The sequence below is a fragment of the Perkinsus marinus genome (assembly GCF_000006405.1).
Source record: "Perkinsus marinus ATCC 50983 genomic scaffold scf_1104296966482, whole genome shotgun sequence".
Lineage (NCBI taxonomy): Eukaryota > Perkinsozoa > Perkinsida > Perkinsidae > Perkinsus > Perkinsus marinus.
In genome coordinates this window covers 110,743-122,704 of record NW_003203876.1, presented here as the reverse complement: position 1 = coordinate 122,704, position 11,962 = coordinate 110,743, and the positions used below count along the sequence as shown (strand labels likewise).

General features: G+C 43.3%; 4 protein-coding genes across 4 annotated transcripts in view; 2 read left to right on the top strand and 2 right to left on the bottom strand.

Moving 5' to 3' along the window:
• Pmar_PMAR028302 (hypothetical protein) overlaps positions 1-569 on the bottom strand; it is a gene marked incomplete at both ends in the record, with an annotated part of 3,441 nt that extends 2,872 nt beyond the window's left edge. The window contains one exon of the mRNA XM_002769086.1: positions 403-569. Coding sequence (XP_002769132.1) covers positions 403-569 — 167 coding nt within the window. The remainder of the gene's footprint in view (positions 1-402) is intronic.
• A 5,770-nt stretch (positions 570-6,339) lies between these two features.
• On the bottom strand, positions 6,340-7,252 carry Pmar_PMAR028301 (hypothetical protein; the record flags this gene model as incomplete). The annotated part of the gene is made up of 2 exons (XM_002769085.1): positions 6,340-6,443; positions 7,129-7,252. The coding sequence occupies 2 exons, from the start codon at positions 7,250-7,252 to the stop codon at positions 6,340-6,342; spliced, it is 228 nt and encodes a 75-aa protein (XP_002769131.1).
• Positions 7,253-8,561: 1,309 nt separating this feature from the next.
• On the top strand, positions 8,562-10,498 carry Pmar_PMAR028300 (vacuolar ATP synthase subunit C, putative; the record flags this gene model as incomplete). The annotated part of the gene is made up of 6 exons (XM_002769084.1): positions 8,562-8,692; positions 8,739-8,823; positions 8,868-9,137; positions 9,630-10,024; positions 10,071-10,332; positions 10,418-10,498. 6 exons carry the CDS (start codon positions 8,562-8,564, stop codon positions 10,496-10,498), a joined length of 1,224 nt encoding a protein of 407 aa, XP_002769130.1.
• Positions 10,499-10,935: 437 nt separating this feature from the next.
• Pmar_PMAR028299 (Bardet-Biedl syndrome 5 protein, putative) overlaps positions 10,936-11,962 on the top strand; it is a gene marked incomplete at both ends in the record, with an annotated part of 3,681 nt that continues 2,654 nt past the window's right edge. The window contains 4 exons of the mRNA XM_002769083.1: positions 10,936-11,060; positions 11,103-11,148; positions 11,680-11,756; positions 11,806-11,907. Of these exons, the coding sequence (XP_002769129.1) occupies positions 10,936-11,060; positions 11,103-11,148; positions 11,680-11,756; positions 11,806-11,907 (350 nt within the window). The remainder of the gene's footprint in view (positions 11,061-11,102; positions 11,149-11,679; positions 11,757-11,805; positions 11,908-11,962) is intronic.

Genomic DNA, 11,962 nt, shown 5'->3' with positions numbered 1-11,962 from the left:
TCGAGACTCCTGACCAACTCCTCCCCCTCGAGTTTTGATCTCTCGTACGGCCTCCCGCACAGGTGGCCCAAAATAATCAACTCGCTTCCCACCGCTTCCTCTTGATTGCTGTTGTTCGTGGTCCAATTTAATAGCGGCTAAGGCAGCATCCCACCTGAACAATCGAGCTGAGTTATGCGAATAGTGTTTTGAAAAATAGTACATCCTACAATGGGGAACAGTTCTCGAACGCTAGTTACTACAAGCAGTATTAGACAACTGTACCGTATTATTTTTGATACGATTCGATTGGACAGTACTAGCTCAATTCGTGTCCATTAAGCTTGAGCTTCTAATAGACCCCCATATATCATAAATCTCGACTTGTCAAACGAGCACAGCGAATGGTGATAGCGGTGTCACCATTGCTGTTTGATCCACTTCTCCATTTCCTCTGGTGTCACCACCTCTCGAACCGACTGGCCGGAGTGAGCTGTCTGTGAGATCAACTTAAGAGCTTTGCTTTCATCATTGACCACAGCTGCACATGCCAGGCTGTAGAAAAACAATTGCAGTCGCAATAGTAACATGAAAATGAACGAAATCTTTCCCTTCAGTTTATAACGACTCAGAAGCCAACACAAAATCAGCGTAGAAACGTCAGTAGAATCGTACACAAAATTATTAAACGCGTTGTGACCATCGCGCTGAATTTTGTCCGGCAAAAACGCTCGCCCAAGACCCTTCAGAAGGACGAACCGAACTTTTCTGTGATTCCGGACTCGGTGAACACAAACCTGAAATAAACGCAATCAAATAAGAACACCGTAGAAAAGTATTACTTTTTTGTATTTCGGGATCGATTCGCCCATAGGAAAGCCCAGGCCAATCTCCCTCACCGAGAGCGACCCATTCCTTCGCTGTTGGTCGTCTTACAATAATGCCATCATCGAGCTTCGCTCCGCTAAGTTTCTCAGCATCTTTCGCCTGGGTGAATTCAACAACAGCAGAACCACCAAATTCGCCCGTCTCAAAATCGCCAACGACCATTCGTATGGATTTGGTCGGGCCCGCAGTGGTGTGAAACTTCGAGCGAAGCGATGCTTCCGTAGTCGATTTGGGGAGATTGATGACAACCCGAACTCGCGCTATATCGTGATCGTGGAGATCACCAACCGCACTGGGAATTCCGACGAAAATGGGCCGATCTGAGCAATTGTTGCGAATCGACATAATCGTGCATAGATTATTCCAGTTAATACGAGGTATAATCGCCCTGTTCCGAAACGATTTATATAGCAATTGCATAATGAGGATATCATAACCACTGTTAAGAAGATTAAGAGTCTTCAATTTCAAAAAACTTTTTCGAGAACAACTGATCGAATTTGAAATTTGCATTTGCTTTTCGCAGCTGAGCTTGGTATTCTCACCACTATATCCTTTAGCTTTTGATCGAAAAAACATCAACCACGAAGCAGTCGGTATGGAACTCACTCAATAGAATCTCTTCCTCGTCATTCTCATCTGCCCCCTCCCCAGCAGTTGGAGTATAGTTAGTAATCCTCCTCTTCTTTTTCCTCACCGTACTCGGTGTCGATGGTGTGATAATAGAATCCGCTATTTTACTCAGTATGAATACCTCCTTAAAAAGGGGGTCGAATATATGCGGTAATGCTGCTGCTGATGATGTGGGCGATGACGAGGGCACCTAATAGTGCTTACATAATGCACAATATGTATAATGATGATATCTAATCAATGGTTTTATCAGTATATAGTTATAGAATATAGCTATACAATTAATTATAAATTACCCTATACCTTCAATAAGATAAAAATATATTATGTGATTACATGAATATTACTATAGTGCCGACATATTGTGGGTATAAGGGGAGATATTCGTTACAATGGAGGGGCCGCTATGCCCGAGGTCTATACCATGAAGATACAGAGACTCATACACAGTGACGTGTATATATAGGAAGGGGAATATTCGATATTATCTGTATTTTCTAATACCGTCGATTTGACGTACGGTGATTAAATTTCTTATGCCATGGCAATGGGGCCGCTATGCCCGAGGTCTATACCATTAAGATATGGAGGTTCATACACAGTGACGTGGAGATGTAGAGGAGAATATTCGACATTATGTGTATTTTCTAATACCGTAGATGTGAGGATACTTACAGTTCCAATTTTAGTGATATATTGCATAGGGCGCCTGCGGGTAATTGTAATTCTATTGTCATTACAATGGGGTCACTATGCCCGAGGTCTATACAATTGAGATTCCACTTGACGAATGGGGTCACTATGCCCGAGGTCTATAACATTGAGGAATCTATTTGGTGAATGGGGCCGCTATGCCCGAGGTCTATACCTTAATGCTTATATTCATAAACGGACAACGTTACATGATTATCATCTACACACGAGAAGGTTCGTTCATCTAGCGATTCAAGCCAAAGTCCATATTACCTTTCCCTCCTCTGCTCCGCTATTTTCATCAGCATCGGGTGTGAGATCAGCATAAAGATCCTCTCCTGCGTCGTCTCCATCTGTTGACAACATTATTATCCTTTCTGGTCCACACTGTATTAATATTAAACCAACACAAGGAGAGTGTTTATGGTTAAGGGGTAATATATTACTATTGTCAATAACTAGACATTAGTTATACAGAGAATATAAATGGGGACGATCAGCAACACTCGGACTCAATGGACAATGCCAAGAGCGGGTCGCAAGGCGATTAGTATGATATCAAGTATTGGAAAATAGATCAGCAGTCATTAGCAACATGTACTTAGAGAAAATTGTGGGTCGCAAATCCGAGAAATTGATAATAATGTTGCAGCATGAAAAATGCCCACTACCATCAATTCGATAAGGAACGGATGAGCTTAGGTCGTTTCGCCCACATATGGAGTACACTAGATGCTTGACATTGTTCTACCATGCGCATCGCGTCCATTCGCACGTCATTTACACGTACAATAATGTCGCCTTTCTGCAGTTTCTGTCCCGGAGGAGCTTTCCTATTCCAAAGATCAATAGATCCCTCAGGCGTGACTCGATCCACCACCAACCATCGAGGATCGCTATGGTCCACATCTATACCGAGACGAACACCAGGTATCCTCTGACAAAAAGCGGACCTATTTTATATCTTACTCAGGTGAACATAAGATACTACCTGGATGTCAATCTTAAAACAGTCAGCTTCTATATCTCCGTCGGCAGCCCCTTCTCGCTCGTCCGCTACATCGTCATCATGGTCTTCCTCTAACACACCTTCGAACGCTGCGATCTGATAATGTAAAACAAATTGTCGCTTATGCAACAAAAAGTTCCTGTCGGTTTTTCGAGTATAGAATTAACCAATAGCAAAGCAATTTGTACAACAATGATAACAAGTTGTACACTTCTAACCTAAACCGTGTGTGAATTTTCATGGGAATGCAGAAACTCCTGAAGTCAGCTCAGAAAACCAAACGTATACTTCAACACTATCAATAAAGTGATAATTCCAGTCATTGACAGTTTCGTTGCAAAACCCAATCAATCCAAGAGTAAAACTCCCTCATCAAATCAACTTCGATTCACTACGAATGCCGTTTGTTTTGATAATAATTTTCGAGCCGAGACATCTTGCGAGATTCGTTCGGGTTTCCTCTTCAGCACAGAAGCAGTGTGGGAATGTATGTTCACTTTCCTCAGCCAAGATCAGGAGTTTCTAGAGCTCATTACAGAAGTCGGCAAATTAGAGTATGAGTTAGTGTACAAATAACCAGCAAGAATTTCTTAAAATTTCCTCAGATTTTTCCTCTTGCCACAAACACATGCATAATGCGACCTCTGAGACACCCGAGCTCCCGAGATAATTTTTACGGAGAAATTAAAATGAAGTAAGCAAGAGGCAGTGGACGTAAAGACGTCTGTTTCGAAAGGGCCTACCTCTACAGTTCGCGTTACTTCGGTGTCCTCTACTCCACCTACTGATCGACCTGAGATCAGCACTACCGGTTGGAGGCTTTTGCTTATGTATTACCTTCCTCCTGCTTTCCAACGATAGAAGGAGTACTTGGCGTAGCGACGATCGCAGGAGTTGCCTTTGGTGTGGTATGAATATCATTACCATTGCCTGTCACTACTGTAACTTCATTAAGCCACTCGGAAGAGTCGGGTCGTCGGCAGCACTGGTCGAACATGTTGGTACTGAAAGTCTCTAGCCTGGAGACCCTCGGGTCGGACTCGATCGACGCGAGTGTGTTTCCCATTTGTAAAAGTTGTTAACAATATGAGCTGTTGATCGATAATCAGCCGATGTACCATATTCGGACCTATTTTGAATCTTGCATGCTCAACCTCAAGATACTACCTCTCCTCCTCCTCCGCCCACCTTACCTTCTCTCCATCCGACCGCCAACGAGATGCACGAAAAGTGATTGACCTTGCAGATTTGACCTAAATGCACAACAATCTTCTCCTTCCGATAGGACACAGGTTCGATTCCCATCGAGGGGATATCTTAGCAAGGTAGATGATCAAAATCCAAGGAAAAATTTTGCTTGCCCGCGGTGGCCAAAAGCCAAGGCATTGCTCGTGCACGATGCACGCGTGACATGCTTTGAGACAAGTAAAGCGTAGCCGACTCATCACAAGTGACACGAGGGGGTGAACTCTCAGAACAGAGCGACAAACGCGACTACTACGTTGACAATGACATACTCTGAAACCGTACCATAGCAGCACAGTAAGAGACTATTCACACACAGATAATCCATCCGGTTAATACTAGTAACTCAAGTCAAATGCATTAACCGAAATATAACTACCATACCGTACCAACAGCCTAAGAGAACAGTACAACTAGTAGTCTGTCCCAGTACCGATACATAATCATATGGGAGCTATAGATGCCCGCCATATGAAGTCCCTGTCCAACTGACAGTGATCCTGCACAGTCGACTGCCTATCTGAATACAGGTCGGACTACGACCGTAAAATTCCGAAACTATTGGACAACAACACTCAAGGAAGAGGCAACCAGTGAGTGTAGCGCACTCGTTCGCGTCACACAGTATTGAGCCCACGCAATTTGCCGCACAAGGCAGGGTGCTTCACTCCACTGCACCCCGAGTTGTATCGTCGGGTTCGTTATCTCCCTTCGAATTCCGCGTTTCTCTTCCTTTTTTCTCTGCAAGCTTGCAGTTTGGATTGCACTTGTATCACAACTATACTCCAGAGAATAGCTTCTAACTGTCATTTTACTGGCCGAAATGCACAATGGGCAAAAGTCGAGGAGTTACTCTCCCTCGCCGCCCTGCGCTGTCGGCATTGGAAAAGCGTAGGTTCTCCGCGGTTGAAAACGTGCCGGAGAGTGGTCTTTGGGTGAAGTCTGGTTCGGGACAGCGATTGGCACAATCGCTACCGGCACAAGGGACACCCTGGGTCCTTCAAGCTTCCTAGCTAGTCACGCTAGCTAGGTAGACTTGAGAACCTCGAGTAGTATTGTAGATGTGTTGAGTGTTATTCTTCTTAACCGAGGACTCCGATGGAGGTACTGGGAGCACTCCAGTGCTAGCAAGCTTGGTGGATTCGGCAGGAGCTTGTTATCCTGAGTGTCCTTAGTGCACCTTGCGTCTCCTGCTCTGCAGTGCTCAAATGGCACTTGCGAGGTGACACGCACTCTGCCACAACTCGGAGGGCAGAAGATTCATCCGGAGACAAGGTCTTGGATAATCCAAGACGTGGAAAATATGTTATTTGTACAAGTATTCGAAGTGTCGTTTCTAGTGCAAAATCCAAGTTGGATTTTGTACTAGTATCATATTTTCCACCAGGCTAGTTTTCTTGATGTTCAGACCTTCGAAGTTATGCCCTCTAGCATATTGTAAGGCTCAGCTCTCATGAGAAATCGTGTCGAGAACTTTCCCAGTTACTTCTATCATAGAGCTGAATACTAATGTTCGATTCGACCACGGATATAATAATGTCGTTGAGGATGCTTACTGAGGTCTTCTACAAAGAGGCATCTCATTTGTCGATTCAAACAATGTAACCACATTGAATAACACAGCAAAAGCCTTATAAATAAAAAGCTTATTCTAAAATTGCTTTTCATATATTCGATACAATCATCATGGAGAAGCCCATCTCACATGAGATATGGATGGCTACGTACTAACATGGTGTCACCACGGCTGGACTGTTTGACATAACAAAAACTCCAGCGGTCAAACAATATCGGTCTATTATATGGCAGTCTTCCCCCATCATTAGAAATCGTCGCCACTCTGTTGTACCCTGGAGATCGACGTAGAACATAGCGTTCTTCATGATGAGTAGCTAAGCGATGATCTTCACGCATGAGCAACCGATCAAGCCCTTGCGTGCGCACCAACGACCAGCGTACACCATTTGGGACCTCCACCGTATCACCCCTAGTGGTCCTAAAAAACATCGCACTATCTATCTTCACCACGTTAATTCGAACAGAATGCCATTGGTACACAGTTCGGGTCGACTGACCACTGCCCAGCGTCTCATCGGACATATAGATAGCATCGATAGCTTGAGCGTCGCCAGGCACCCGGGTGAAACCGAGGAAGGATAGATTATAGCCCATACCATCTTGGTTTATCGTGTAGACGTGCCTCACCTCCATCGTTGTAGTTAGTCGAACACACACAATTTCGATTTCTACGACCCGCGTTTTGCGAAACATCACCCCGACATAAAGACACTGCCCAAATACAGTCGTACCAACTACTTCCCCATCACGAAAAACCTGAGTGGGAATCCTGATGGGCCCTCCTCTCTCTCTCCTCCCCATGTCGTACGAAAGTAAAGCACGACAATCATCGTACAACACGTATATTTTGCGGGTAGCCTCATCGTAGTGAAACTCCAATTCACCGTCCGGATAATCATCAGTGCAAAGCGTCGTCACTTCGATACCCGACGACTCCCGATCAGCCGCAGAAAAGACGACGTACAAAACGATGATTCCATCAAATCGACGAAGTTGGTATATACTGCCGCGGTCCATGAACAATGAGGCACTCATATTGAGGCGCATTCCATGTTTGAGCAATAACCTCTCCGTCGGGCAGTCCATCGCTAATACCGGCCTACCACAGTACCCCATGATTTCACTCATAAGGTCATGCATCGGCTCTCTACCGTGTTGGCCATCCCATAGCCTTTCAGTAACCATACAACGGAGAGCCTCAAGATGATGAGGGAGTTGGAAGACCATTCCGTAGGAGAAAAGGAAGAGGACAAAACTAACACTTTGATTGATTATCAATCTGTACCAAACGCAGTGTTTGAAACACTACGGAGCGTTGGGTATGCGCTATCGTGAGCTAAAGATCTACGCCTTTTTCACCTCAAGTTAAAATAGTGGGATCTTCAAATAACCTCATTTAAATCCGACCAACTTCAATTTCGACTGAATTTTCAAATATGAAGTTCTATTTAAAAAATATCTAATTGCGATTTCGAAATAATTGAAAACACCAAACTTCGATTTGTATTGGTCGAAAGTTGCCTTCTGAATTCTAATAACCCTGATCCTAATCTCTCAATTAGAATCTCATGTTAAAAAACGTCGAATTTAAAATTTCATTGAATTTAATGTACTCGCTGTGAACGGTGTAACTCTCTCCCTGATGCAATCTAGCCGATGCACGTTCAACGTGACAGGATCATCAGCGTTTTTACTAGGGTATAAACGTCAAGGACCTCGAAAACCCTAGTAAAACCGATCACAGTGATAGTAGCCCGATCACTCTTGGCTTGTTCATGCCCAACAGTGGGGGAGGAGATATGCATATGATCATCTACAAGTGTTGGTGATGATATGAAAATTATGAGGAAACCCTCATTGGTTTCTGACCACTTCTATCCTAGTGAACTCCTATAGTTAGCTTTGGAAACTCTTCTGAGCTCAGTAGCTGAGGAAAGCGAATACATATATTCCTACTCCAACACTGTATAGGAAACTCTTGAGCTCAGCAGCTGAGGAAAGCGATTACATATATTCCTACTCCAACACTGTATAGGAAACTCCTGAGCTCAGTAGCTGAGGAAAGCGAATACATATATTCCTACTCCAAAACTGATATAGAATGGAAACAAGGAGGACATATACCCGAATAATAGCGTTACGGTTAGGAGATTATATAGCTACCACTGAACAGTTCAAGTAGAGGACTCGAGAGACAAAGTCGATGGCCGCAGCCCAAGAGCAGGAGAACGTGATTGTCGTATCATTTATTGCGCGTTATTAAAGATCGTTTCATTTGAACAGTTCAAGTAACCCAACTTGTAGTTTTCGGGTCAAGACCGTCGTCAGAAGGAATACTAAGGTTACAAGAATCATCCATCTCATTTACTAGGGAGCTGCGCAGCTTCCTACGCTACTCAGACGCGGGCTCAGAAAGATCTTCGGAAATTTCAATATCGATTAGATGGGCGCGCGCGAGGTGAAGACTAAGTTGCTGAGCATGGCTCTTAAGCTCGTCGCTGCTACTAGACTGTTATTGTCGTTGTAGTGCATTAAAATGTCGTCTTCCACGATTCAACCATATCTCATCTTGGCTTGCTCATCGGCTGACGAGCCCAAGGAGCTCATTCACACTGTTTTGCAGTCTAGAGTGTGTGAGAAGAACAAGTATTGTGATGCTGTTTACAAGTGAGAAGAATTTTATGCAACTTTTACCACTGCAATTATTTCCCAGGTTTGACGTGCCCGAGAACCTCAAATTCGGCTCTTTTGATTCTCTCATCAGACTAGTAGATGACCTTTCCAAACAAGACTCTCAAGTAAGGCAACTATCATCATCATCAACTCTCTAATTTCCCCTCAGGTAGAAGCCGTCCTTCGCCGTATCGAGAGGCAGCTGCTCGAGCTCGACCCCAACACTGAGTTCAAGGTCGTCTCCCAGAGAGCGTCACTATCTGCAGAGGAGTACATCACCAAATTCCACTGGGATGATGCCAAGTTCCCCCGCACCAGGAATATTCAGGACAACCTCAGTCTGTTGTTGACGAGTATTCAGAAGCTCGATGAGGAGGTGAAGTCGAAGAGCCAGGCCTATTCTGATCTCAAGACACAGTACTCTCAAATGAGCAAGAAAGTAAGTTTATATACATCTCTGTCTCTTTTCTTCTTTATTTTTTTATTTATTATTTTTTTATTTCTTATCTTTTATTTCTTTTTTTAATTCTTTTTTTGTATTTTTTGTATTATTTCGCTCTCATATTTCCTCTTTATCTTGTATTTTTTTCATTTTTTGTTTTGTATTTTTTGTATTTTTTTTAGTTTTTCGCTTTCCCATTCCCTCTTTATCTTGTATTCGTTTTAGTTTTTCTCAGGTTTTTTTATTTTTGCTCTTTTATTTTTTCTCTTTATTCTTTCTCAGTTTTTAATAAAAACTTTTCATTTTTTTATCTCTCGATTTTTTTATTTTCGCGCTATTATTCTCCGATTTTCTCTTTATCTTATATTCATTATTTTTTCTCGGGCTTTCCATTTTCTCTCATTTTTCTAGTTTTTCTCCTTTTTTATTTTTTTATTCTTTCTCTCGCTCTCGTTTTCTCCTGAAATTTCACATATATATTTTCCTCAGGAATCCGGCTCGTATGCTCAGCGGGACTTGACAGATGTCATTACCCCCAACAGTGTGCGCGAGGGCGATTTCGTTGAGACCGAGCATCTCACTACTGTTGTCGTAGTCGTCCCCCGCGGGCAGGACCAGGACTTTTTGAGTAAATACGAATCTGCTGCTACTAAAGTGGTGCCTCAATCGGCCTCTCCTCTGAACTTGCCCACTGATAAAGATGGTGCCAAGCTGTACAGAGTGGTGGTTTTCAAAAACAGTGTCGAGGAGTTCGCCAACAACATGCGACATGCTCGCTTCAACTGCCGTGATTTCACCTACGATCCTACCAAGTACGACGAACTGCAGAACGCCAAGGCCCATATGGAGAGCGAAGTGAAGAAGCAAGAAGCTTTTCTCAAGAGGTAAGATAATAGATTAACTCTCTGTGTTTTACCGAAATCATGTTAGGGTATGTGCTGCTGCGTTTTCCGACACTATCGTTGGGTGGATGCATTTGAAAGCGATGCGAACTTTCGTGGAAGCTGTTCTCCGCTTTGGAGTGCCACCGAATTTCGCGGCGTTCATCGCAGTAGTCGGAAAGAAATCCCAGGCCAAGCCTATGAAGCTCCGCAATGAGCTCATGGACGTCTTTTCTAGTAGTGGCTTGTTTGGCAAGAACTACCTCTCTGGTGCAAAGGCTGAGAAACAACAGGGAAGCGCTGCTGCTGATGTAAGTGAAATTAAACTCGTTTTACGTGAAGTGAAATAGTCGTGAAATCGAAACTGTATTGTAGTTTATTTGTGGTTTGTCTCAGGAGGAAGGCAGCGGTGAGTATTATCCCTACGTGTCGCTGAGTTTCGCTCCGCTTCTTTCTACCAAGAATACCAGCGCTTAGAGCACTGGAATGTTATTCAACTCGATAGCGCCATATTGGTTTCCTATTGCACTCTGTTGTCTACCGTAACGAAGTGGTTTTGATTCTATTGGGGTTGTTGTTGGCGACAGAAACGGCCTTTGTCAAGTTTCGGAGTCTGCTGTCATTACTGCTGATATATTTGCTGTTTCGTGTGGACTAGCGTTTTTCGGTCGAGTTGAGGTACAGCGTCAATTTTCGGCTTTCTGTACAGAAAAATGACGTACTCCCAAAATCGAGAGTTGAAATTAGGTGACAAAATGGAAATTATTTTTGATTTTCGTAAAATTTCTGAGCTCAGCTGAGGAAAGCGAACGTATATTCCTCCAACACTGAGAGCTTACCAATATGGAAATTCTTGTTGGTTTTTCTCTACACTTTTATGTGCGAATAATTAGTGAGGAAACTGAGCACTGAGAATGTCCGATACTGTTATGGAGCCACCCAGAAGAAGGTCTTCATCAACAGTAGAAACCACGAGCTCAATTTGGCAAGACGCCGAGATCCGATTCGATCTGTCCAGTGGCGCGTTAAAACTAAGAAGGTGAAATTATGAGATTCAAAACAGTTGTGAATATTACCTCAGGGGTGAGCACGAGATCGATACGATTAACGCTGTTGAAGACACTAAAGTGAGTATAATCATATTATTGGAGTTTCACCCGTTCTACTCGGTGAAAAACGCGATATTCGTGGTGATATGCAGTAGTCGTGAAATATATATTTCAATCGTATTCTTTTAATATCACTAGGGTGGTGAAACTTCAATAAATACGAGTATGTAAATCTCATGTTTACTCTTAAACTAATATAAATGCAGTTTCACCCGTTTCACGTGAAGTGGCGTAAAACTCGGTGAAAAACGCGATATTCGCGGTGATATGCAGTAGTGTTCTTTAATATCACTAGGGTGGTGAAACTCCAATGAATACAAATATGTAAATCTCATGTTTACTCTTAAACTAATATGAATGGAGTTTCACCCGTTTAAAGTGAAGTGGCGTAATACGCCATGTAAATATGTTTCCGCGACCACCGATAACACAATTGTTTTCCGCGAAGAGAATTGTGAAATAAGTTTTCAACTGCAATAGTTTTAGCAAGGCATGAACTACTGTCCACGGAGTAAAATATACCGTTTCTCAGCGACTTGAAATTTTCAGGGGAATAACGGCGATCGCGGCGTGATGATTGTGACCAACTTGAGAGTAATGTGGGTAACCGCGAAAAATAAATCTCGGTGATATCATCTCGGTGAAGACATCTTCTAACACGAGCTCTTTTATTAGAGCAAACCTCTCGATCGGTTGGAAGTGTGTGCAAGACATCAACATCAAGATGGTCAACAGCAAGTTGCGGGGTGATACTCAAGCGGTGTTCATAATGACGAAGTAAGCTCTTCAGAGGGTTGAGGCGAATCGCTGTCGTTTTTGAGAGTATCAGGAT